The following is a 25,679-nucleotide window of genomic DNA, read 5'->3' on the forward strand; positions in this document are numbered from 1 at the left end:
AGCAAATATATTCGCCTTACGAGCTTGCGTATGCTATACATTATTAATTTTTACAAATTAATTAAAAAATATCAGCTTAAAACAAATTAAAAGTGAAAAGTAAGAACTTGAACGATTATCGCAAGATGCGCACACCCTCACATCTAATGTATCTGCACAAGCAGCGAATGTATCCACCTTACGTACTTGGGTATATACTACCTATTTATAATTTTTACAAATTAAGTAAATAATATCAGTTTAAAACAAATTAGAAGTAAGCAGTAAGAATTTGAATGATTATTGCGAGATGCGCGTGCCCCCAGCGAATACTTTCACCGAACGCGCCGGTCTACATACTATCTTAAAATAATTTTTACAATCTGAATAAATAGGTAATACAATATCAATTTAAAACAAATTAGAAGTAAAGATATTATCTTTACTTCTTATTTGTTTCAAATTTATCTTCAATTGATCTAATCTTGATCCTTTATTTAAGAACTCTTACAATTATCGGACAACGTGCAACTTCGCGGCAAATGTATCCGCACGTCAGTGGAAGTATCCGAACACGGCATGCATCTACATTATCTAGCTCTGCATTCAAGTACTATGCATGATATATATATTGTTTTGTGTAATTGGTTTGTACAAAAGATACAGGTCTTTGAAATTGAGTAATTCTGCTAGTTAATTCATACACTAAAACAGAAACAAAAAGTGTTAAAACTTCATTACACCTTCTTAAATTGCATATATAGTGCTCTACTTAATATATTATACTGAAAAAACATATTGTAAGTATTAAAAAAAATCATTTTAATTTGATAACTTAGAAATATTTGGACATGAATGAGTCGTTCATACTTTATTGACAGTGCAAGTAGTTAATACACAGACTACACTGATTGTGTACACACACAAATTTTCAATACATGCAAACATACTCTCTGTACTACTTAAAAAAAAATTCTCTCTTTTGATACTTTAAAACTTTGAAAGTAATCAGGACTGACACTACCAGAAATGTGGCTCAATGCCAATTTTAATTCTGCCCCCCCCCAACGAGCCTCTATCCCCCAATGCGTAATTTTATGCCCGTCCGCTTAATTTCCTCTCCCTCACACACTTTCACATAACTCTCATAATCGGAAACCCAGATACATTCTACAGCTCATGAAAAAATTCCACCGTGATATATTTAAAATGAATAAAGTTATCAGTGATCTAATGAGCTGACTTTTAATATTTCTTGCCCAGACGATGAATCGTGAGGGATCATTCGCAAATAATCTATTCTGATCAAGAATCATTCTGCAACGTTAACAGGAAAGTGTTGCCAGTTTGCAAAAGACCCCTTACCATTCATTGCCTATCCAAGAATTATAGAAATTCGGCTTATTAGATCGCCGATAACTTTTAGAATTTTAAAGATATTAAGGTGATTTTTTTATGAGTTGTAGGATACGTTTAAGCTTTGAATTACGAAAGTTATAAATTGCGATGTTTCGCGCATGCGCAGTGAATTAAACGTTCACTGCGCAAGCTCGAACGTGATTAATTGCTTTTAATGTTCATATTGCATTAAATTTTCAATATTTTAACCTCACATTTTCTTCCTATATTTCTCTAATATGATGTCAAATATTCTGAAAATTAAGTAACATTTGACTAAAAACTCTGCGTGATTTGAGCCAAAAACTTTCAAAAAAAAAATTTGCATTTTGGAAAAAAATGCTTGTTAGACCGGGATCCCTTGCTCTTTTTTGTTATTCATTACTAACAAGCTAATTTTCCGTTAGTAGCTTCATTTTATCGAGACGCCCAACATTAGCCATAACAAAATTTTGTAATTGAAACTTTATGCACGGCACGCAATTTTCGGTGAATATAAAAAACTCTTTAACCCTCCCTTTTACTTATATACTCCTTTTTAGCTTTCAATTACAAAAAATGAGGCAACTGCTAATTTCTTTTGGTAGTGAATGTTTTTGGATAATAAAATCGCATTTTTGGCGCATAAATCGTGAATCTGGCCATCTAAATTTGTATCAGCAGGGGTCGGAGTGGTGATTTTAAAAATTTTAGGACACAACTTTGATAAAATTTTAAGCTATTTTTAGGACAACAAATATCAAGTTTTTTAACCTAAATGTAATTTATAAGCTTTATTTTCATAGTTAATGATAAAATAGTTCAAATTCAATCTTGGAAACTACAGTACAATGCATTTAATCTTTTATTCTTTAACACCGTGACTCATTACAAAGTAGAAATATACCACATATCAGTAGGATCAATGTATATCCAATTGCTTCTTTACTTGCCTTGATGTTGTTTCATCAAAGTGAATTACAAAAATTGATGAATAAATATCCTTAAACCTATTAAACGTTGCTATATGAACCACATTGAAAATACTTAAGTTTTCATGTGTTTTGAGGTTCAATACACGTCTCTAAACATATGAGGCAGTGAGAAGCAAAGGGATCTAAGTGGACATGTTGAAGTTTTGAGTAAAACACGTTTAAATATAACATCCTAGGTAGACTTTCATTGAACTTTTTTTCTAAAGCATGCTGTAAAGCAGCAACAGGAATTGTGAAAAAAAGTTCCCCGACTTTTCCCTGATTAAGTTCACTAAATTTCCCTGATTTACGTTACCAATAATAATGGTTTTCTTGCTTTGCTCTACTTTAAATCCATTGTATGTTTATATAAAATGCAATATTTTAAACGTTTTAAGTTGTGTAAAGTTGTTGAACTAAAGATATATTTTAAAAAGATGCTACTTTTTAATAAAATGTTCAAAAAACATATCAAGTCAATTTTTTAAGGAAAACCCCCCCTACAAAACAGTATATTAAGTTTTTCTATATGGAAAGATTAGAGAAAATTAAAAAAAAAAAAAACTTTACTTCCAGAAACCACTTAGCATAAGAATTTTAAGAAACTATTAAAATTACTCTTAAAAACATAGGCGTATTTATGATAGAACTAAAAAGTAATTGAAATTATTTTGAACTAAGTTTTCAAACAGTATAATAATTATTGCAAAAATAACAAGTAATAGTGAAAGAATAGTAATAATGTAGTTATTCTTATATAACTAATTGACATATTTATGCAAAACAGATGAAACCATTTGACATCCATTCATAGGGAGCTTTTCTCTAATCAAGAACATAGGTTTTAATGAATGAATACAGCATTTTAACAATAAAAAAATAAAGATATTTACTTAAGATTTACTTTTTCAAATGATTTCAGGATGTAACGGGAAAAAAATCTTAGATTGCTTTTGTAACAAACAAATTTGAAATGCAGGGGAAAGAAAAAAGAAAAAAAAAAGCAATTAGTTAATTTCAAAATATATAAAAGAAGAATACAACTCGATTGTAAAATTAAAGAATCACTTAAGTCTGAAGAAAAGAAAACCTTTATAATCTGCGGTGACAACAAATAGTATAACGGCAAAAAAACAAAGTTTTTTTTATTGAAAGTTCAATTTTAGCAATTAAATTTAAAACACGAAGAAGTAATAACTTTTAAGCTTTTATAGTATTAATTCAAAAACCAAAGATTTCTTCTTGAAATCGTGATTACAGTACGCTAATTACTTCGAGAGAATGGAATAAAGGCAAAGGAGCTCAGGCATTAATGAAGGCTTCCTCTTTACCTCTAAGGTTGTTTATTTTACATGGCATTGAAAGCGTAAAACGAAATTTCAAGCTATGTAAAATAAACAACCTAACAGACACAGAAGCAATCTTAGGAAGTTCATCTTGTGGTTAATAAGTAAGATTCAATACTTTGACGTTGAGGAAAAATGATGCACAAATATGCGGCAGTGTATAATCGCTCCTCATTAATTTTACTTTTTTTTAACAGATAATTGGCGGAAAATGCGTAGGGAATTGGAGTACTTAATTTTGTAAAGCAAAAAAAAAAAATTGTTTTCCTTCATAAAATTAATTTTTCCTGATTTTTTGTAATTTTTTCGAAATTCCCTGACTTTTCCCTGATTAATAAAGTTCCCTGACTTTTCCCTGATCTGTCGCCACCCTGAGCAACTACCAGGGACACCAGCACGATCTCTTGCTCCAAGACAGAGGAGAGGTAGGTTCACCTACCATGTGTACTGGTTTGCCACTTACATCCCTTTGTTTCTCACTGCCTCATATTAGCCCGGTCAAAATAGACCAAAAAAAAGCGAAAGTTCGTAAAAATTCCCATAAAGCTGAAAATTGGTACAGACCTTAAGAACACCCTTATACATGAAATGTCAAAAGTCCTCATCAATCCGAGTGGAGCTAAAAATTTTATGCAAGGTCAAAGGTCAAAAAATCAATTTTTCATATATGTCTCTTAAACGATAATTGTTAGCGAAAAAATGGAGGTTAGAAAGTTTGAAAGGTATGCAATTGTGTACAAACAAATGGGGATTCCGAGGATGGGTCATGGGGGTCGTACCTTCCACCCTAAAGCTACTAAATATAGGTTAAAATGGCATTCAAGACATATTTAAAAAAAAAATTCCCTTAAATCCCTTATTTGTACCCCTATTTGGTACTTTGACTATGAAACTAACACAAATATAGTTAAGGACAACACTAAAGTGAAGTGTCAGAAGTCCCCATCGATCCCGCTGGAGCTAAAAATTTTATTCAAGGTCAAAGGTCAAAAACCGATTTTTCGCAACTATCTCTTAAACGGTAAGTGTTATTGTAAAAATAGGGGATACAAAGATTGAAAATTAATAAATAATTAATAGATAATTATGCACAAACGGGAGGGGATTCAGCGGATGGGTCAAGGGGTCATACCCCCCTCTCCCTAAAGCGATAAAATAAAGTCTAAAACTGCAGTTCAGGGACTCAAATTTCTAAAAATTCACCCTAAAATCCCAATTTTTGTCCAAATATTGCACTTTGACTATGAAACTACCATAGAAATAACTACAGACATCATTATAAACGAAATTTCAAACGTTCCCAACGAATCCCAGTGGAGCTAAACGTTTTATTCAAGGTCGAAGCTCAGAAAATCAATTTTTCACAAATATCTCTTAAACGCTAAGTGTCTTAAAATAGAGGATACAAAGTTTGAAAACTATGCATTTATGTACATACAAGAGGAGATTAAGAGGCTGTGCCTTAGTGGTCTTACCCCCCCCCCCCGTAAGCGACAAAATTAAAGCTGCATTTTGATGACATATTTCGTTGACCTTAAACCCCCTATTTGTGCCCTAAAATTACTTTGATCCCTTTCTGATAACGAGTACTTCCAAAACCAGAAGCTGGATCTGCCCTAGGTGTTAAAAAAGCCCAATATTTGTGCCCCCCCCCCCCAATAAATGATAACATTCATAAGGTATCGCAGTTTTTGAAACTTGGAAATAGTACTGAAGCTCCTTTTCTTTCTTTTGAGTGACCTCAAGAAGCTACACTTGACCGCTATGCCTATCCCCTCTTACGATTCACACACCCCCTTCAAATTATAAAGATCAAATTACATTCAGGGGAGAGTGGATGCGCTTAGATTCCTTTGTATGAGCAAAGTCAGTCGCACAAGTGCTCCTTTTAACAGGGAGTGATTCTTTGTTGTGAAAAGTCGGGTTTATTGATACTATTTTTGATATGAATACGTACCCTTAACAAATAATTCTTCAAAGATGCCGCAAGATTGCTTCATTTGCAATAAATCTTTGACTGACGGTGAAATTGTTACTGTTGAACGCGGACTAAAATCTTTAATTGATTCAAGTAGTGCAAGGAACGATGGGTTTGTTGAATGCTTGAAAGACAAACAGTCGGTGGATCAGTTCATGTAGTGTCGCAAAATGTACAACCGAAAGTGGGCATTGCGGCAGCTAAAAGACAACAAGAGACAGAGGCCAGTACATCTCTCAGTAGTCCACCTCGTACTAGAGTCCTATCGGGTGAGACAACATTTTGTTTTAAAAACAGTTGCTTATTTTGTGGTGATGAAGCAAATGAAGAGACTGAAAAGAAAAAAACAGCAGAATATACGGCGAAGAATTTGTCAAGTTGCTACTCTTTCCTTTAAAGATAATATTCTAAAGATTGCATATAATCGTTCAGATGACGTGCAAAAATTGTTATTGCACGCATACAATATGAATTCGATTTAGTTGCTGCTGAAGCGGAGTACCATTCTAATTGCTACACTTCATTTCTAAAGCGTTCTGTAGGTCTTAAAGCACGTCATCCTAAAAATCCCACTGTTACTATGGCGATGACAGAAATATTTGATTATATTGAAAATAATGATGACTGTCAGTTTTCACTGTAAGAACTAAAAAATATTTGTAAAACTGAAATCCCAGATGATAAAACAATCAAAAACAGATTAGTTAAGGTATGGCAATAGAATGATTATAACCAAGAAACGTGGAAGTTTAGCAATGATTTGTTTACACTCAACATGATACTATACTGAACAAAGCTTGGTACGAAAAAAAAAAAAAAACACCAAAGGAGGAAAGATTTAGGGTACTAAAGACTGCGGCAGAAATTATTCAAGAAGATATTCAATCTGTCGTGTGCGACACTAACAATTATCCCCCGCCATGTCAAATGTTTGAAAACATTAATAGTGACATTCCGGAGTCATTGACTTATTTTTTGGAGCAAAATATCTTAAAAAGAAAATGATCTAAATTGAAACATTTGAAATTAATATGTACTAATGTCAGCCACTGTATTATGGCTGCTGTTCGTCCTAGATCCTTCATCTCGAGATTACAATTGGGTCTCTCAGTTTTTTTTTCATCGACGATTTGGATCTAAACGTTTGATACAAATTTTCTTGTCTTTTGGTTTAAGTGCTTCGTATAATGATACTATGGCGTATGAGGCGGCTACAGTTTTTAACCATCAGCCACATATTTTACTACCAGAAACCGGGACATTTATTCAATACGCAGAGGACAATGCTGGTATTAACGTACACACTTTAGATGGCCATAACACTCTACACATACTGGGCATAATCCAAATTATTACTCCTAGAAGTTCAGTTTTAGCAGAAGATCCTTTATCGCGAATGAAACAAATTATTTCAGCGAAAGATTTTACAGAAAAAGCTCATGTGCCAACACAAGAGTACCACAATAATGGTGTAGCAGGATATAGTAAAATAACTGCTCAGAATTTTGCTTATGAAAGTGATACAACTTCTTTCTTACTCCGGAAAATAGATTTGTTATGGTTGTATGGGAAATGGAATAATTTATCGCTATCAGGTTGGAACGGTTATATTGAAGGTTTAACAAAGAATAATATGGATTTTTCAATGTCTAGAATTTTGTTCTTACCATATATTCACCAACCTGCAAATGACTACAATAGTATATACATTACTTTACTTTGTGCTTTGGAGAATACAAAGCATTACTTGTTACTTTTGATCAATCTTTGTATGCAAAGGCTAGAGAAATTGTTGCTGCTGCACCTGAAGAATCTGATTAGGGATAATAGGTACTGAGAGGCATCTTATATCCGTTAAATAAGGGATAATGTTGTACTTGTTTCACCATTTTCACCTAATTTGAACCAGAAAGAGTTGAACTTCATATAAAAACGTCTTTTCAACATATTGTATAATTTACAAATTAATATGCGCTTTTTATAATAAGTTATGTTTTTGAAATAATTGCAAAATAAAAAAAAACATTTTTTGACCTTTGACCGTGCATAAAATGTTTATATTAAGTGGGATCGATCGGGATTTTTTATATTTCATTTATAATTGTGTACTTTGTGTCTCTGCCAATTTTCAGCTCTATGTGAATTTTTCCGATTTTTTAAGTTTTTTTGTTTATTTTGACCTTTGACCTTCCATAAAATTCTTAGTTCAAGTGGAATCAATGGGAATTTTTCATATATCATTCACAATGATGCATTTAAAGTCTGTACCAATTTTCAGCACTGTACGAATGTTTTCAATTTTTGTAAAAAAAATTTCAATTTTGACCTTTAACCTTGCATAAAATTTTTAGCTCCACTCGGATCGATGAGGACTTTTGATATTTCACTTATAATGATGTTCTTAAGGTCTGTACCAATTTTCAGCTTTATGGGAATTTTTCCGAACTCGAATGTCTATTTTGACCGGGCTATATGTAGCTGAAATTTTGCAAAAATATTTATTAGGTTAGGGGAGTTTAGGTTAGGATATATGGTACAGTCCCGAAATGGGAGACTTCGCGTTTAATGGGGATAACAGTACCTATCCCGGCCACTATTTTGATACTTGTATAATATCTGATTAAATCCAGTTAGAAAACCTTAAAATCATCTTTATGTAATTAATAAAGTAAATAACATACTTAACATACTCAAGCTTTAAAATATAGAACTTTTAAGTTTTCATGAGGCCAGCAGTGTATATTTGCAACGTTAATAAATCTTAGTGCTAGTCATTTTCTTTTTCAAATTCTTTAGCCCCCCCCCCCCCCGCTCTGCGGACGCTGATCCAGGCCTGGTTTTTATTCCTTTTTCTTATACATTTGTTTACAAAACGGAACTTTTCTCACACAATTTAATATCTTTTAGCGAAAAGCCTTAGGTTTTCCATATACAAAAAGTGGTAGATCTCTTCAAGTAACCATGTCGAGGATTGAGTAACGGTAACAATGACCCGAAGCACAAGGCTCATATAAAATGGAACTAAGATATTTTTGGACTGTCTAACGGTGTATTTGTTTCATCATAAGCAAGGGTTTTTTCAGTCTACATTTCGGTTGCTTTACAACATGTTTGATGAAATGATTTACATCATCATAATGGTTTCAGAGATTAATTAATGTTCTGCATGCTTCAAGATGAGGAATTAGCAATGGTTATAGCTTCACCGATTTTATCCAACAAATTACAATAAATTTTAAAAATGAAAATTGAGACAGTTATAGCATTATCTGTGATCTAAGCAATTTCGATTTTTTTCTTCTCAACTATCCAAACGGAATCTGGCGGTTCACTAACAAGTGATACTGCAGTCATCTTCTTGTAATACACTAAAATATATTATGTCCATATTGTTTGATATTTGTGGCAAAGTCAAAAATGCAAAAAACAGTCAAATTTTCTATTGAAATTTCTCTACTGAAATCCAACCTCCCTTATTTAAAGTCCCTGACCTAGAATTTATAGTATCTGTTTCAGGGTTGCATTCACAGGGGAGGGGCGCATGGTGCTGACTGAGCTACTGACATTTTTAGGGGGGGGGGGGGGGGATCATTTTAAAGCCATTTAGGGGAATCTCTTCTGTTCTCTGTAGAAATTCCGAGAGATGTGTCATCCTCCCCCAGTAGCAAAAACTTTCTAGCGAGTCTGCGTCACTATTTTGGGTAGCTGAAAATAGTCTGCAGCATTATTATTAGTTTTATTTTAAGTTTTCATAAAATACAAAAGTCCTTTGTGAAGGTCAAGGCTTGGACAATTTTCCAACTGGTCAGTGGCTGCTAGGCCTGAAAAACTTAGTAGCCACCACTGTCGCTGAGTTTAAAAGTATTAAGGGGGAGGGGGGAGGCAGCAGCTTTCACTACTTTCATAAAAATAAATAGAACTCTACACACTATGAAAAACAATTATTCAAGAAATATTAATTTTAATATGAAAAATTTGCATTGAAATAGGTTTTTAAATTTTTTAAATTTGTAGATGAGAAGTTGGCAGGAAACTGCATTTTAGATGACATATTTAGCTTAAATAGCAAAGTCTTCAAATCAATGAGAATCAAATTAATACAACTGTGCAGTTAATAATTCGCATTTTTGAATATATATATATAAAGAAGAAAAAACATGATTTATTGAACACTTTATGTTATTTTCAATAGTTTGTGTTGAGGTAAACATCCAATTCTGTTTTTGGAAACTTAGGTAATTAATAGTATCGTTTATTTCCATCTTGCGAATGACCAAACATGGCGTCAACGTGAAAAATTCATGGTTATAAATAGATTTTTGAATTTGTTACAGAAAAGTAATAATAAATTCAAAATCCTTTAAAAAACTACAATTTAGGTGAAATAGTCAGTTTTTAGCACATTAGCCTCTAAAGCAATGAAGATAAGATAATATTCTGAAGATAAAAGTTTTGAATTTTTAAAGACAATAATTAAGAATTACCCGAAAAAATAGCACATTTTGCATAATTTTCAACAGTTTGTATTGCAATAAACATCCAATTCCGTTTTTGAAAACGTAGGCACTTCATGAGTCTTGCGTAACAACATCTTGGGAATGACTAAACATGGCATCAAGGCTAAAAATTAAGATATAAATTTCTGAATTTGTTGCAAAAAAATATTTTAAAAATAAAAATCCTCATGAGACTACACTTTAGTTGAAAAGTTTTAGCACTTTTGCGTCCAAAAGCAATGAGGGTAAGGTGAAATTTTCACATAAAATTTTTCATATCTCAAGAAAAATTATTTTAAAAATTAAAAAACGATTTGCTGCACATTTTAAGCTATTTTCATTTGTTGGCAGAAAAATAAAACATCTCAATTTATCTTTGTTTTTAAAAACTAACGCACTTTTTTACTTCGATTTCGTGAATGACCAAATATGGCGACTATGTTTCTAGATGAAATGCTGAAGCATCGCCTTGGTCAAAAAGCGATCTCCAAACGACTTTGCCAAGTTGTATTTCGTTTTTCTTTTTCTTTTAATTTTTGTTTTATTTATTTATTTTATTCTTTCTTTTTTGTTTCTTTGGTAAAAATTATCTGCAGGCCTCCGAAAAATCTGCGATGCACGTCCTCGCAGTTTCTGCTACCCGGGCATCCTCCTTAGGGAGGATTGGCACCCATTTTTTCCAGAACATTCTTCTAAACAAATGGAATGTCACTTGTTTTGATAAAAGCACCAGCTCTTGACCTTGAACAACAAAAGGAGTGTTTACAATGAGAAAATACAAAGGGGGCTGAGGCTTCAACAGGAAAAAATAAAGAGGGGAGAGATCATTCATGCAAAATGGGGGGGGGGGGACTATAAAACTCCTTTTAAATTATTTTTCCTAACCCCTGTTTATTGTGATTGGGAAAAAAACTATTGAGCTTCATATTCTATGTTTCTAATTTTTCTGCATTCATATTAATAATTTTTAGGGATTTTTTTCCGTGGTAATGCAAAAACAAAGAAATTTTTGTGAAATTGAATATTTTTTTAAAAAAGTTTTTATACATCCCAAACCTTTAGGAAAAAATTATCAATAAAGTTAGGAACTCTATCATTCAATTTAAACTAATATCAAAATGATATCTTTAATTACTTGATGCAGGAAAAAAAATCTTAATCAAAGGTTCCCAAAATGGGAGACTTGGCGCTTAATGCGTTAATAAGGATTGATTTAAAGAAAGGTGCAAGTTCAAAATTTATTTATTATGTATTTAACTTCTACCAGATAATTTGATACTTTTTTTTACCTCAGAATCATCAAAAAATATCCTTGTAAATTACAGATAAACCATTTAAAGATGCAAATGAATAATTGTTTTTTACAGCAACTAAAACTAAAGAAACCTCTGCTTCCAAAATTTTATCTTGGAGTAAATTTGACAAAAGCTTTCGGATTGCTTCATCATACCTAATTTGTTTTCCGTAGGAGACAAACAACATAGAATTTGAAATACAGCTTGATTTTTTTTTAAGGTATTAGTCAACCTCTTATGTCTAGCTGCATCAGCATGAGACTACACTTGAGAAAATCCTTGACTATCAATATTGGAAAGATAATGTACAAACATAACAAAATGCTTTAAATTCAACATTTTCTGCACGGTACCATGTGCTCATCTTGCATTTATTTCTGTCTGCTTTTTCCAACCAAAAGGAAGAGAATTTCGTTTTCCGTGGCATCTTAACAAAACAAATTACTATTTTTAATTTTAAAGCAAAAAGGTAGTGACTAAATTTAAAAATTATATGTGCAAGAAATAATCCAACCTTCATTGAACAGAAGAAACAGAAAGCAAACAGACTCTTTGTACTGGAAGAACAAGCTAATGTTCAGAACACAACACAAGATAACTACGATAAAAATAAATATTACTTCCCACCTGGGACCTGGGCGATCCATTTAAATTTTGTTCCAAGTACATTTTTTGAACCAAGTGTCTATATTTGGGTTCTAACTCAACATATCGTATTTAAGAGGGCAAATCAAAAAGTGTTTGCGCCTATTTTTTTTCAGCCAAAATACAGCTGGGAACACAAAGCAAACGTGTATATTCCCAGGAGTGACCGTTTCTAGAACCATACCAGCCATATCTACTTTTTGCTCCAATTAGCAGAGCTGCTTTTAGTCATTTACATACCTGCCAACCTCCGAGAAAAAAAATCCGGAAGATTTTTAAATTTTTATCCACAAGATTTAAACGCAAAATAAAATTAAACAGGACATCTACCCCCTTTACATTTAACAATATGATATTAGTTATGAATTTCATATCAATTGAACTTACTTTCGTTTAGTAAATATTACTTTTATTACTTCTTTAAAAGTTTGGAAATAACATTTACTCGTACTCATCTTAAAAAAAAGGACGTAACAAAAACAGCTTGAACTGAGAGAACAAGAAGATAATCGGAGCCGAAATTGTGCCCCTAGTCGCCCGTCGCAACGCTTGCTTTGATTGGATCCCGATGAAGTCATGCGCTGTAACACTCAGTGACGTCATAATCTTGCCTCACTTCTCGTGCCATTCTCCTACGGCAACCTTTCCTTGGCTACTTGGCCTAAAACACGGTGCAGCGTTCCACAAAAGTATCGTTAGCGCCAAAATTGGCGAGATACAATTTTTTTCCCGACACAATGTGAAAAATCCGGAAGATTTTGCTCATAACCGGAAAAAACGGAAAAAGACATGAAAATGCGTAAAACTTCCGGGAAATTCGGAAGGGTTGGCAGGTATGCATTTACGATGACGGTTGTTCTTTAGACGTCCTCAGATTATGAGCAGGAAAGTGTTATTGGTTTTGTATGGAGCAAAGGACAAAAGCCCATAGCAATTCAGAGAGAACCTGCACCTGCAGTTCAGACCTTGCCCCTAGTGATTTTTACGATTTCGGTCCACTGAAGAAATTTCTGGCAGGACAGAAGCCAAGAACGCAGTCCAACGGTGATTCCACAGGCAGCTGGAAGAATTATACCACAGGGGGATTCCTAATTTAGTGCTGCGATAGGACAAATGTCTGAACTCTTGTTGTGACTATGTGGAGGAATAATGTAAGGTACGTAGTACACTACCTATATTTGTAGATACCTGTAAGTACCTGCTTTCTGCAACATTTGCTTTTATTTTCTTTATTATTTTATTTGTGTATATATTTTTTAGAAGAGGAATGACTGCAAAAGTTATAAAGTAACTAACTAGACTTGCTAGATTTATGAAATGCTCAACCAGGACAACAGAATGCCCCCCCCCCCCCCCAGCTTTGCAGAATTCTAGAGTATCTCTTGGATGTTTTTTAGAGTGGTTTAGTGAGTAGTTTCAAAAGCTAATAAATAAATGGTTACCTAATAATTAAGAAACAAGAGGCAATAATAAATTACACAAACGTATGTATTTAAACATTTTATTTGGAACATGTAGATATTTGTAGACCTAAGAAAGAAGCAACAGTTGAAATTAATAAAAATTTGACCATGATATTCACATGTACTTTTTATTGGCTAGGACTTTCTTGGAAAGCCTTTTTTGGTTTTAACCTTGTAAAATATTCACAAGCTAATCCAACGTCAATTGTGTGCGTCTAGGTTACAAATTCAAATACAAAAGTGACGATCAGCAACAGGCTCTAGGCCCAGCTAGACTGGTCCTAGTCAATTTACAATCCCCAGTGAAGATCAATGGTCCTCTTAAAGCTATCTACTCCCTTGCTCATTATCACCTCTTCCGGTAAACTGTTCCAAGGTTCCACTACCCTGCTAAAATAATAATTTTTCGTAACATCCATGTTAGCCTGAGATTTAAATAGCTTAAAACAATGACCCCTTGTCCTGTTTTCAGTGCTAAACTTCAGCCCCATAACATCTTTCATTTTAATAAATTTAAACAACTGAATCATGTCCCCTCGGTCTCTTCTTTGCTCAAGACTGTACATTTTTAGCCTTCTAAGCCTGGAATCATAGTCTAAGTGAGAAAGTCCATTTATTAGCCTTGTAGCTCGCCTTTGAACCCTTTCCAATACATTAATGTCTTTCTTAAGATAAGGAGACCAAAACTGAACATCATACTCCAAATGAGGTCTTACCAAACTTCTATATAAGGGCAGAAGAACTTCTTTAGATTTGTTTGAAATAGATCTATTGATAAACCCAAGCATCTTATTAGCCTTGTTACTAGCAATGCTGCACTGTTGGCTGAACTTTAAATCCTGACTTATTAAGACCCCCAGATCAGTAACTTTTTCTGCCTGACTAATGACTGAACCTTGCAAATAATAACTTGTACACTTATTTCCATGCCCTAAATGTAGCACTTGACATTTCCCAACATTAACAGCCATACCCCATTTATCAGCCCACTCCGTAATATGATCTAGATCCTCTTGCAGCTGTTTTGCATGTTCTTCATTTTCTACAGTCCCCATAACTTTGACATCATCAGCAAAACAATTCATGTTCCCAGAAATATTTTTGTGAATATCGTTCATAAAAACAATGAACAAAACAGGCCCTAACACTGATCCTTGAGGAACCCTGCTTAAAACCTCACTCCAATTAGAATAATTTCCCCTTACAACTACCCTTTGTTTCCTTCCGGTCAGCCAGTTTTTTCCCAAATGAAAGTTTTCCCTCCTATTCCTATATCAGCTAATTTGCTAAGTAGAAAAACATGCGGTACCTTATCGAAAGCTTTTTGAAAATCAATGTAAACAACATCTACAGGCTTCTTATTGTCCAAAGCCATGGTAACTTTGTCATAGAAATGTAATAAATTAGTTGCACAAGATTTACCTTTCCTGAAACCGTACAGAAAACTAGTCAATAGATTAGTCTCTAGAAAATTTACTATCTTAATTTTTATCAATGTTTCAAAAATTTTGCAAACCACCGAAGTTAGACTCACAGGTCTATAATTTCCCGCACTCCCTCTAGACCCTTTCTTGAAGAGCGGTGTAATATTAGCCAGCTTCCAGTCCTCTGGCACTGTCCCCGAGTTATAAGAAGCATTGTAAATATTTACTATTATATCTGCCGATTCCTCCGCACATTCAACTAAAATTTTTGGATAAATATTATCAGGTCCCGGAGCCTTAGTCTCTTTAATTTTTTTCAAATGAAGTAAAACGTCATCCCTGGAAAATACAAAGTCCTCAAGCTGTACTATAGCTTGTGTCTTGTTGGTGTCAACTGTTGAGATACAGTTATTGTTAAAAACACTCGAAAAAAGTTATTAAGAACATTAGCAATATCACTATCGTCCTGAATTATAATTCCGTGCTCATTAACCAGTGGCCCAATATGACTATTTCGAACTATCCCCGAATTAGCATATGCAAAAAACCTCTTGGGATTCCTGTTTATGTTATCTGCCAGTCTTTGCTCCAACTCTCTTTTCTGAATCCGTACCAAATACTTAAATTTACGCCTTGCCTTACAATATTGGAGCCTATCTGCACTGTGACCAGTTTCTCTAAACCTATGAAACGCAGCTTGCTTGTAATTTAGAGCGTCTTTAGTTTCCCTGGAGAACCACATTGGCCAAATTTTAGTGTTGACACCCTTTCTCCTAAAAGAAACATAATCCCCAACCGTTTTCGCTAGCTTTTCCTTAAACTCTGCCCACTGAAAATTCACATCGCTATTGTCCAATCCAGAAGAAAAACTGCTTTCAAACTCTGCCTAAGTGCCACAAAATCAGTATTTCTGAAATTGGGCACAAACCTAAAATTCTCTACTTTGTGAGTATCAAATTTAATCCCAAACCTGATACTGTTGTGGTCACTGTCTCCAATGTGTTCCCTTACACATAACTCCTGAACAGAACCTTCCATATCACAGAAAACTAGATCCAAAATCACATCCTGTCGAGTACCCTGAGTTACAATTTGATCTAAAAAACAGTCACCAATTACTTTCAAAAATTCCTCTTCTCTGCTATTACTATGGTAAAAATTATTCCTATCAATTCCTGGAAAATTAAAATCTCCCATTATAATGACTGACCCCTTGCTTGAAATGTCACTAATAATACTAAACATCTGTTGCCCTTATAACTCATCAACTCCAGCCAAATCATAGCAATCTCATTAGGTTTATCATTAGCTACCAATTCATTGCAAGTTAAAGTGTCTCTGACATAAAATAAAAAAAGTAATTACGCTAAATATCCCTTTGTAGATAACTGGTTTTTGAATTTTTGGTCACCCATAATCAAATTTATCATTTTCCAGGACGTGAAGTAAACCGGCTGGGACGCCGGGATTTTGTCTGAAAACCGGGACTGTCCCAGTCAAACCAAGGCGTCTGGCAAGCCTAGCATAAAACAAACAGCATATTGAGCATATGTTTTGGTTAACTGCATCCACCCTTCCCCTTTCCAGAAAAAAAGCAGCAGCAGCATGGGTTTTTCTTCTTTTTTTCGGATCTATGAAGTTTATTTTATCCTAAAATATAGGCATGTCATTATGAAAATTTTAGGAATTTTAGGACAAAACTCGAAATTTTAGGAATTTTAGGACAAAATTTGAAATATTAGGAGAACTCTTACCCTTGTATCAGGTTGTATCAGAATTTGAAAGTTGGCGCAGATTTTCTGCCCATGTGAAATATGAACATTTAAAGCAATTTATCCGTGCATGCACAAAATATAACAATTTATGACCTTCATAATTTAAAAGCCAAATTGATGTTGGAGTTAGTGACAAGTTGGGTTGGAAATCCCAGTTCAATATCTTTAAAATGTAGAAAGATATCGGCAATATAAAGAGCTGTATTTTAACAATTCTTGAAAGTCCGATGAATCAAAAGGGATTGCTTACAATTAATCAAATTTTATCACGAATTACACTGAACAATTGCAGGCAAGTGTTGCAAATTTACAAATGATCTCTACCATTCGTCACCTGTCTGAGAAGTATTAAAATTTGGCTCATTAAATCGTCGATATCTTTAAAATTTTTTTAAATTCTGAAGTGGAATTTTTTTTGAGCTGTCACACTTACTTGGGTTTGATATTATGAAGGTAAAAAAGTGTTATCTTATGAACATGCAGTGAAAAATAAAGAGCTATAAACATTCATATTTTGACAAACTTTCCGAAAGTTTGCTAAGGGGTGATGCAAAACTCTGTGCTTTATGAGTCAAAAACCTTAATAGAAGAAAGTTACTGCTGCATATTCATCAAAAAAAAAAAAAAACTTTTGAAACCTCACTTTTTAAAAAGAGTTACTAGCTGTTCATTCACTGCTGAGTTTACCATTCATTTTTAAGTCTTGAAACATGACTTGATCCACTGTATAATTGGCGGTAGCACTAACAGATGCAAATATAATGGTGGGGTATAGAATTAGCTTCAGGCATTCAAACACACACTTCAAGTATTTTTCTTTCTAAATTAATGTACGAAAACAGTAAAATTGCGTTACAAAGAAATTCAGTGCTATTTTTGTTCATAGGAAAGGCAACTTTCTTGTAATGGACTTCAAGTGAAGTAATAGCAATTAAAACAGGACTGAAAATTTATTTTGTTTAAACAAATTGTTTGTTCTACTGTTATTCACTAGACCTAGAAATTAATTCACAAATTATGTCTTGATTTGCTCCAATCAGAGAACTCTTACCCAAATTTATCTTATGATTTTAATTATGCAGTAAGTAACTATATGAAAATGAAAATTAAGACAGACAAACTTAGATTCATAATGTACCTTATCCATTTTCTCTTTTGCTTGTTTTTTAAACTGTTGAAAGCTGTCCATTGCATTGGTTTTAAAAGCTGCTGTTGCATTACTAGTGCTTGGACTGTTGGCTGACTGAGCAATACTGGACCAGGAACTCAAATTTTTCAGTTTTGATTCAGCTGGCTGTTTTTAATAAAATAAGACATTTTGTAATTACGAAAATACGGGGCAAAAATTATACTACAGCACATCTATCAGATTTCAAACTTTTAAACTATAAATTTAAATTCAAAATGCAATTTTTGAGAGAGGTAAAACTTGAGACAGGGAAACAAAAAATACTTGAATTTTGGATCAATTGACTTTGAGCAATTTACAGCTTTGGGGAGAAAAAAAAACATGACGAATCAAAAGCAAATGCTGAAAGACTGCTGCACTATTATATGCAAAGCATTAAAGATGCAAAAGACTTATTTTCAATATACAAATCAAAACCAAATATAAATGAGATAAAATATTAAAAAAAGCTAACTTAGACACTGCTTGCATGAATCAGTTCAGAATCCGTTTCAATGCAAGCAATGTTTTCAACTTAAAAACGTTATATTTATGAAAGTGATGATTATCTCTGCTAATGCATTCATTTTATTACATTATTTATGCTACTGTAAAGGGACCTCTAAGCAGTAATAAAATGGGCTTGTATTGAAGCCAGTATATAAACAAGTATTTTTTAATTTATACAAACAGTAATATTAGATAAAAATACTATATAACCAACAAATTCAAACTACATTATACAAGATGTGATTAAGTTCTTCAGGTTTATCAAGTGAGAAAAGTAAGGTGAAAAATAAAAACCTTTTTCGCATTAGGTGTGGAAGAGACTGGAGAAGGCTTCTGTTCCATTTTCTTCTCTCCATTAGTAACTGAAGAACTTATTACTTGTGCTTGATTTCCAACATTATAATTGGGCAAACCTTGGTATGAAGCACAAAAAAGCATTTAATTCCAGTGCTATTTTACAACTAAATGCAGAATTTAAATATTATGACACTTATCTGTTTTTGGCAATTGAATAAAATATTTGATGCACATGAAAATCACACTAAAAAATTACTTTTTGGCTAAAGAAAGTTGCACACTGATAACGTTTTTGGTGTTTTAACAAAGCACTCATTTATAACAACTAAATTTCAAACAGCAACAAGATTTAACAAGTCATAATAAAGTCAAAGTGTTTTGTTTATCACTCAGACCAGGATTACCAATAGAGCGTGAGAATTACACACTTATAACAGAAATTTCCCTCAAAAAATACTTCAATGTGGGACTTCCTCACGATTTTGTCATGTGTTTAACAGATTCATAAGGTTTTTAAAAAAAAATCTCTCAGTTTTTAAAAATTTCAACAGTGGGAAGAGATTTAAATAGTTTCCTCAGCTAAAATATTGAGAATTTGTTTAATTTAATTGTTGTTATTTTAAGAAAGTTATAGAATTACTTTTAAGCTGCTATTATACAAAAATATCTTCAAAAAAAATCTAACAACAGATTTTCTGTTAGTCACTCACAAATATTTTTAAAATAATGGAAATAGCACTTGCTGCTGCACATATTGAAAAGAAAAACAAAGATAATTAAATCTATATATATATATATATATATATATATATACATACATACACATAATGTGAAGCACCGTTTATACGTTTCTCTTTCATGCGTTTTTATCAATTATACGTTTTTTCATACAGTCCCTTCAAAAACGTATAAACGGTGCTTCACTGTATATTTATTTATTTATTAATACAAAAATGGCACTTTTTTACAGTTCAGTACCTCCTCTAAAAACTATGTCTATATTTGCTATACAGTAAAATCGTTAATGGTTGAAATTTACAGAAAAATTATGCCTAACAGTTTGAGAGATAAATTTGATTTCAATTTTTTAATTCTAGTTTTAGTTGAGAAATGTGAAGTTATTAAATTTTCAGTTAGATACAAGTTAACAAGTCATGATTTCTATGGTTTATTATTTTTTAAAACAAAAATCAAGATTAAAAGATTTTAACTCAAAAAGAACAGTTCATCTATAGCTGAAGAAAATATAACATCTGCAGCTTGTCTTTTTTCTTCTTGAAGCCCCTGGTATACAAGAGCTTTAGAATTTTTAAAAAACATTCACAATTAAAGACTGGTAAAATTTTGTTTCAAATGTTTTGGGAAAACCTACATCCCTATAGAACATCTACATAAAATACTGAATTACAACATCTAAACAAAATATTTGCATAATCAAAAATTACCTGATTGTGCAGTGAGTTCTGGAGCTTTTGCACTAGAATAGGCATTAGTTATAGGTGTTTCAGTCTCATTGTTCCTTTCTCGAGGCTTTGATAGCAAAGGAGGAGGCGTAGTAGGATCTAAAGGAGGAGTAGGGATCTGAGGAGTTCTAGCTCGAAGCTCTGCTGCTGGGGTAAGTTTAGGCGGGGTGCTGGGGGGAATTGGGGTGATGGCTCGGAAGGAACAGGGTTAATAGGAGTTGGCACAGGAGCCTGACACGAAGGTGGAGTGACAGAAGCAGCGGGAACAGGAACAGAATCTGAAATGAAATATTTTATTAACGAAATATGAAGTAGGGGAATGTGGAATAAAAAAGAAATACAGTACAATCTTGACACCTCGAATCTCTCTGGAAGTGGAAAAAATTGAGATGTTGAGTTTTCAAATTATTAAGGCTTTGAAAAAAAAGTACGCTAGTAACTCTCACAATTGCGCACATATACGATATTTATATTTATAGATGTCCTACACGACCAATTTGCATAACGATTAACATGTTATTTTGAAATGATTAGCAATTTTCATGTTTTAATTTTAAATCAAGCACTTTCAATTTAAGCTTTTCACTAGCCACTTTGTGGAGTTATAAACAAAGAATGATGAGGAACGTTATCTCGTTTTCACTTGCCTACGAAATATTCACCACCTGTTCTCAAAGTGGGCACGTTTATCATAAAAAGTACAAAGAGTCAACCTTTAAGGGACACACTGAGATAAAAAAATAAACTACAGCACCCTCTTCATAATGACACTGTCCTATTATCTCACCTCAATACCCTATTCTTATACTTTTCCAGGAAAAAGGAAAAAAAAAACTATTAGCAGATAAATGTCTCCGATTTTACAAAAAAAATTGCCCCCCCCCCAAAAAAAAAACAGCAATTAAAACTTGCTTCTTAGCAAAAATTTAGACTTTAGACTTTTCTAGGGTTTTGAAAAATAAATTTCGAGAAAACTGCAGGAAATGCACAAGAATTTTTTGTACAATGCAAGGGAAAAATTTTCTTTTGAGACATCAAGGGTTTCAAGATAAGGGGTTGATAGTAGTTAAAATGACTAGCTCTTTAATGTACAAATTGAAAATTTGGCTCCCTTAAGAGGTTTTTTTTGCCTCCAGCTCAGGTAATTCCTATTCCAGGTTGATGATTGCTAAAAAGCATGTACAGGGTTCATACACTTTTGGTTAAAAAAAGTTCCCTGACTTTTCCAGGTTGTTTTTTAGAAAATTCCAGGTTACTCGCTTCATTAAAAATTTAAGTTTAAATAGTAATATTTTCAAAATAATTAAAATTGTTTAAAGTAGCAATGCAGAAGAACTGAAACTTCTCCCCTTAGATTTAAAAAAAAAAAAAACTTAGATTTTTTTCCTTTGTTTTCTCTGTCAAAATTTTAAGTTTTTTTTAAACATTTTGTTCAAAATTGTTTTAATTTGTTTACTATTTGTTGAAAACAGAGTACTTTCAACTTATTTTAGGGTTTTTTTTGATGTCACGCGTAATATTATAGCGTTTTGCCGGTAGTCCTGCAGCAACCTTTTTAGCATCCGCTTTTGGTTTACAATACTTTTTATTTTCTTATAAGTAGGTTACACAAAACATATTGAGCAAAATGCAAAGCTAAATTTTAGTATAAATATGGTTACACTTGTTGCATCAATTGGCATACCATGTAATGCATAGTAACAAAAATCAACATCCGCCGATCATAGGCCAATGCCAATAATCTTTTTTTTTTTTCACATATTAAAAGGACGCTTACATTAAAATTTCAAATTTTCTTTTCCAGAAAGTATTAGTTAATTTTCAAAAATTGACAACTTTTTGCACATTTTAATGTTATTTTCAATGTTACTCATTGATATAAACATCCAATTCTGTTTCTGGAAGTTTAAGTCTATTTCCATTGTGCAAACGATCAACTATGGCGACAAAGTGAAAAATTTAAAATAATATGTAGATTTTTGGATTTGCAGTATAAAAGTAGTAATAAATAATTAATAATCCTTAAAAGGATACAATAAAAGCAAAATAGTCAGTATTTAGCACATAAGAGTCTAAATCAATTAAAACAAAAAAATGTTATAAAGATTAAATTTTGCATTTTTCCAGAAAATAATTACAAATTATCCGAAAAAAAAAGGCACAATTTGTGTTGTTTTCAATAGTTTGCATTGCAATTAACATCCAATGCCGTTTTCGGGAACTTAGGCACTTAAAAATTCTTGTGTACTTCCATCTTGGGAATGACCAAATATGGCGGCTATGCCCAAAAATAAGAAATAACGTTTTTAATTTGTCGCATGAAGACAATTAAAAAATAATTAATCTTCATGAAACTACAATTCATTGAAAAGTTCTTATCACATTTGCGTCCGAGGCAGTGAGGATAAGATTAAGTTTTAAGAACAAAATTTTTTATTTCTCAAGAAAATTATTTTAAATAACAATAGAAAAACAATTTGTAGACCATTTTTTGTTATTTTCATCAGTTTTCAATTAAAGAAAACATCCAATTCTGCTTTGTTTTTAGAAACTTAGGCATTTTAGGATCGTATCTACATCCATCTTGTGAATGACCAAAGATGGCGACTGCGTTTCACACGTAGCTGAAATGATTTTCCGATCAAAAAAAAAAAAAAAAACTACTTTTCCCGATCGATCTTCCCATCTACAGGTTGTGCTTCCGAAGCAGTAAATTGTCTTCTCTCCTTTTGAGTTTGTACATAATTGCTGTTCACCTGATTTTTTTCCCTTGGGAACTACTGAGAGCCAAAAATGGCGGCTGCTGAAGATTTTTTGGGTCGCCACTTTTTTCATTGCTTTAAAATTGTTACAATTTTTTTAAAATACATCGATAAAAATGAAGATTAGATCTCATAAAACCAAATTCCCTGGGAAAAAATTGGGAAAAGAAAAATTTTGGGGACACATTTGCAAAATTCCCTGACATTTTTGACTATGTCATTTTCCATGATAATTCCAAGTTTTCCCGGAGCGTACGAACCCTGAACCGAATAGAACGTAGTGGCAACCCATCTAAAACTTGAGGCAGTAGAAAGAAATGCGTTCCCCTCACTGACTCCATGCAAGAAAATCTTCGATCTTTTGGCGCATTTTTCGTTGTGAAAAAAAAAAAAAAAAACGTTCACTTCTCGATCGCAGTTTTTAAGTGCAAACGTCGGTTTAGATAAAAATTTACAATTTTTTTCGTGAAATCACAATAAAAACGAAGACTAGATCTCATGGTACTTAATTCCTTGGGAAAAAAAAAATGGAAAAAAAATTTTTGGAGGACAAAATTTGAAAACTCCCGGACTTTTCCCTGACATTTTTGACAGTGTCATTTTCCCTGACAATTCCCGGTTTTCCCGGAGCGTACGAACCCTGATGTAACTGCAGTCCTCGGATGGAATAACTGAGCTGGGGGTGTATTTTAAGTAAATTGGAAATATATTTTGAAAATTACAGTATATGAAGAACATTGTATTTTATGTTAAAACTTCATTGAAACAGTATTTTTTATTTTTGGTAGTAAATTTCTGCCTTCAAAAAAAACAAGAGAAAATTTTAACTTTTTTTTTTAATAGAGCAAAATATTGATCACAAAAAATACTTTTGATCAAATGAATCAGTAAATAAAAGGTTGAAGAATTGAAAAGACAATAAAGTAATAAACGAATAATTAAATAAACTAATTAATGCACGAAGAAAAATGAGAGAGAAAACAAGTAAATGAATATAAAAATAAGTGAATTACTAAATAAAGGAATGCAAATGAATGAATTAATAAATAAATACATAAGTAAATGAGTGAGTGAGTAAAAGAAACTATTTCATTATTTCATTTTGCCCCGCATGTGCTTCGAATATTAGAAGGTCTCAATTAATATTTAAATTGTTAATAACAAGAACTATGTTATTTTATAGTAACAAAAATAATTTTTGACTTAAAACAAAATATTACAATAGGAGTATCAACTTTTGAAAATTGCCTACATTCTCATATGCTTTATATTTGAGCTCTATTTTTATCTTGACTGGAATAGACTATATGTGCAACTAAATAGTTAAAATATTATCAGCTAGGCAGAACTAAAAGCAGAGTAAATATTTCCCTACATACATGAAAATGTAATATAACAGTATCTGTTTATTCCTACATTACAGTAGATTTGCATTGAATATTAAGGGACTTTTGATAAACAAGAACTTGAAAACTCAATTATAATACAGGGTGTCTTTAAATGATGGACCCGATTTTAAAAAATCGTATTTTCAAAAGTTCTCGACAGAATAAAATAATTAATGCGTAAAATTAAGTAGAAAAGTAACAAGTTTTTTTTTACCTTATAAATGTTTGATATGGGACCCTCTTGTCACATGGCATACGTCCATTCGATAATCTAGTTCATTCCACACATTTTCTAACATGTCTCTGCTAATGGTTTGTAATGCTGCAGAAATGCGTTGTTTCAATTCTGGGAGCGTTTTCGGCATTGGCTGTACAAAAACACGGTCTTTTACGTAACCCCATAGAAAGAAATCGCATGGAGTTAAGTCTGGAGATCTTGGTGGCCATGTGAATAACGTTAAATCATCGTCATCCGCACGGCCTATCCCATCTGTGTGGAAGCACATTGTTTAAGTAACTACGAACCGACAAAGACCAATGAGGAGGTGCTCCATCTTGTTGGAAGATAAGGACTGTCCTCAAGCAGTTGCGGAAATAACCAAATTTCCAGCATGTCGAGATAATTGTCACCTTTTACAGTTTGTTCTGCAAAGAAAAACCTGGTACTTTTCTTTAAACTTGGTACTTTTCTCCTTAATTTTATGGATTAATTATTTTATTCCGTAGAGAACTTTTGAAAATATGATTTTTTAAAATCGGGTCCATCATTTATTGACACCCTGTATAAGATCCAAATAGGTTAGAATTTTACAAAATTGAGTGCGTTAATGGAAAATGCCATTATTGTAAATTTCAAATTCAAAAACAATGTAGTTCAAGGATGTAGTTCATGGAAACTACGATTTCATTGCAGCAGTTGGTAGATCTGAATTTAATGCACCACCTAAGAGCTAAGAGCACCTGAGCTCGAAGAAAGGGGAATATGCAAAAGTTTCAAGATGCTTTATGAGGCTTTCAGAAATGACAACAATGCCAAAGTAAAAATTATAGATTTTTAAATCCCATAACATTTTCCGTAATTTTGTATATTATGCTTATTTTACTTCGAAAGGAAAACTGCTTTCTTTAGTTCTAAACAAAATTTAAATCAGAAAAATTAAAATACACTAGATAAATTCAAAATGAAAGTTTATCTTTCAAAATGTGGTCAATTAGAAGAAACCAAAGCACTTAATTCTTAGAAAAAAGAAGAAAAAAGTGTTCCTGTTGCATAATTTGGACTATCCCAAAATCTGAAAACCCCTAAATAGCTCTTACGACAAGACCCATTAATGCTAAT

General features: G+C 32.6%; 1 protein-coding gene across 1 annotated transcript in view; it reads right to left on the bottom strand.

Annotated features, from left to right (window-relative positions):
• The window catches only part of LOC129230533 (bromodomain-containing protein 3-like), a 215,644-nt gene that overhangs the window by 21,718 nt on the left and 168,247 nt on the right, over nucleotides 1–25,679 (bottom strand). Inside the window, 4 exon segments of the mRNA XM_054864940.1 lie at nucleotides 17,891–18,046; nucleotides 18,725–18,843; nucleotides 20,173–20,368; nucleotides 20,371–20,468. Coding sequence (XP_054720915.1) covers nucleotides 17,891–18,046; nucleotides 18,725–18,843; nucleotides 20,173–20,368; nucleotides 20,371–20,468 — 569 coding nt within the window.

Source organism: Uloborus diversus, chromosome 1, assembly GCF_026930045.1.
Source record: "Uloborus diversus isolate 005 chromosome 1, Udiv.v.3.1, whole genome shotgun sequence".
NCBI classification, from domain to species: Eukaryota; Metazoa; Arthropoda; class Arachnida; order Araneae; family Uloboridae; genus Uloborus; species Uloborus diversus.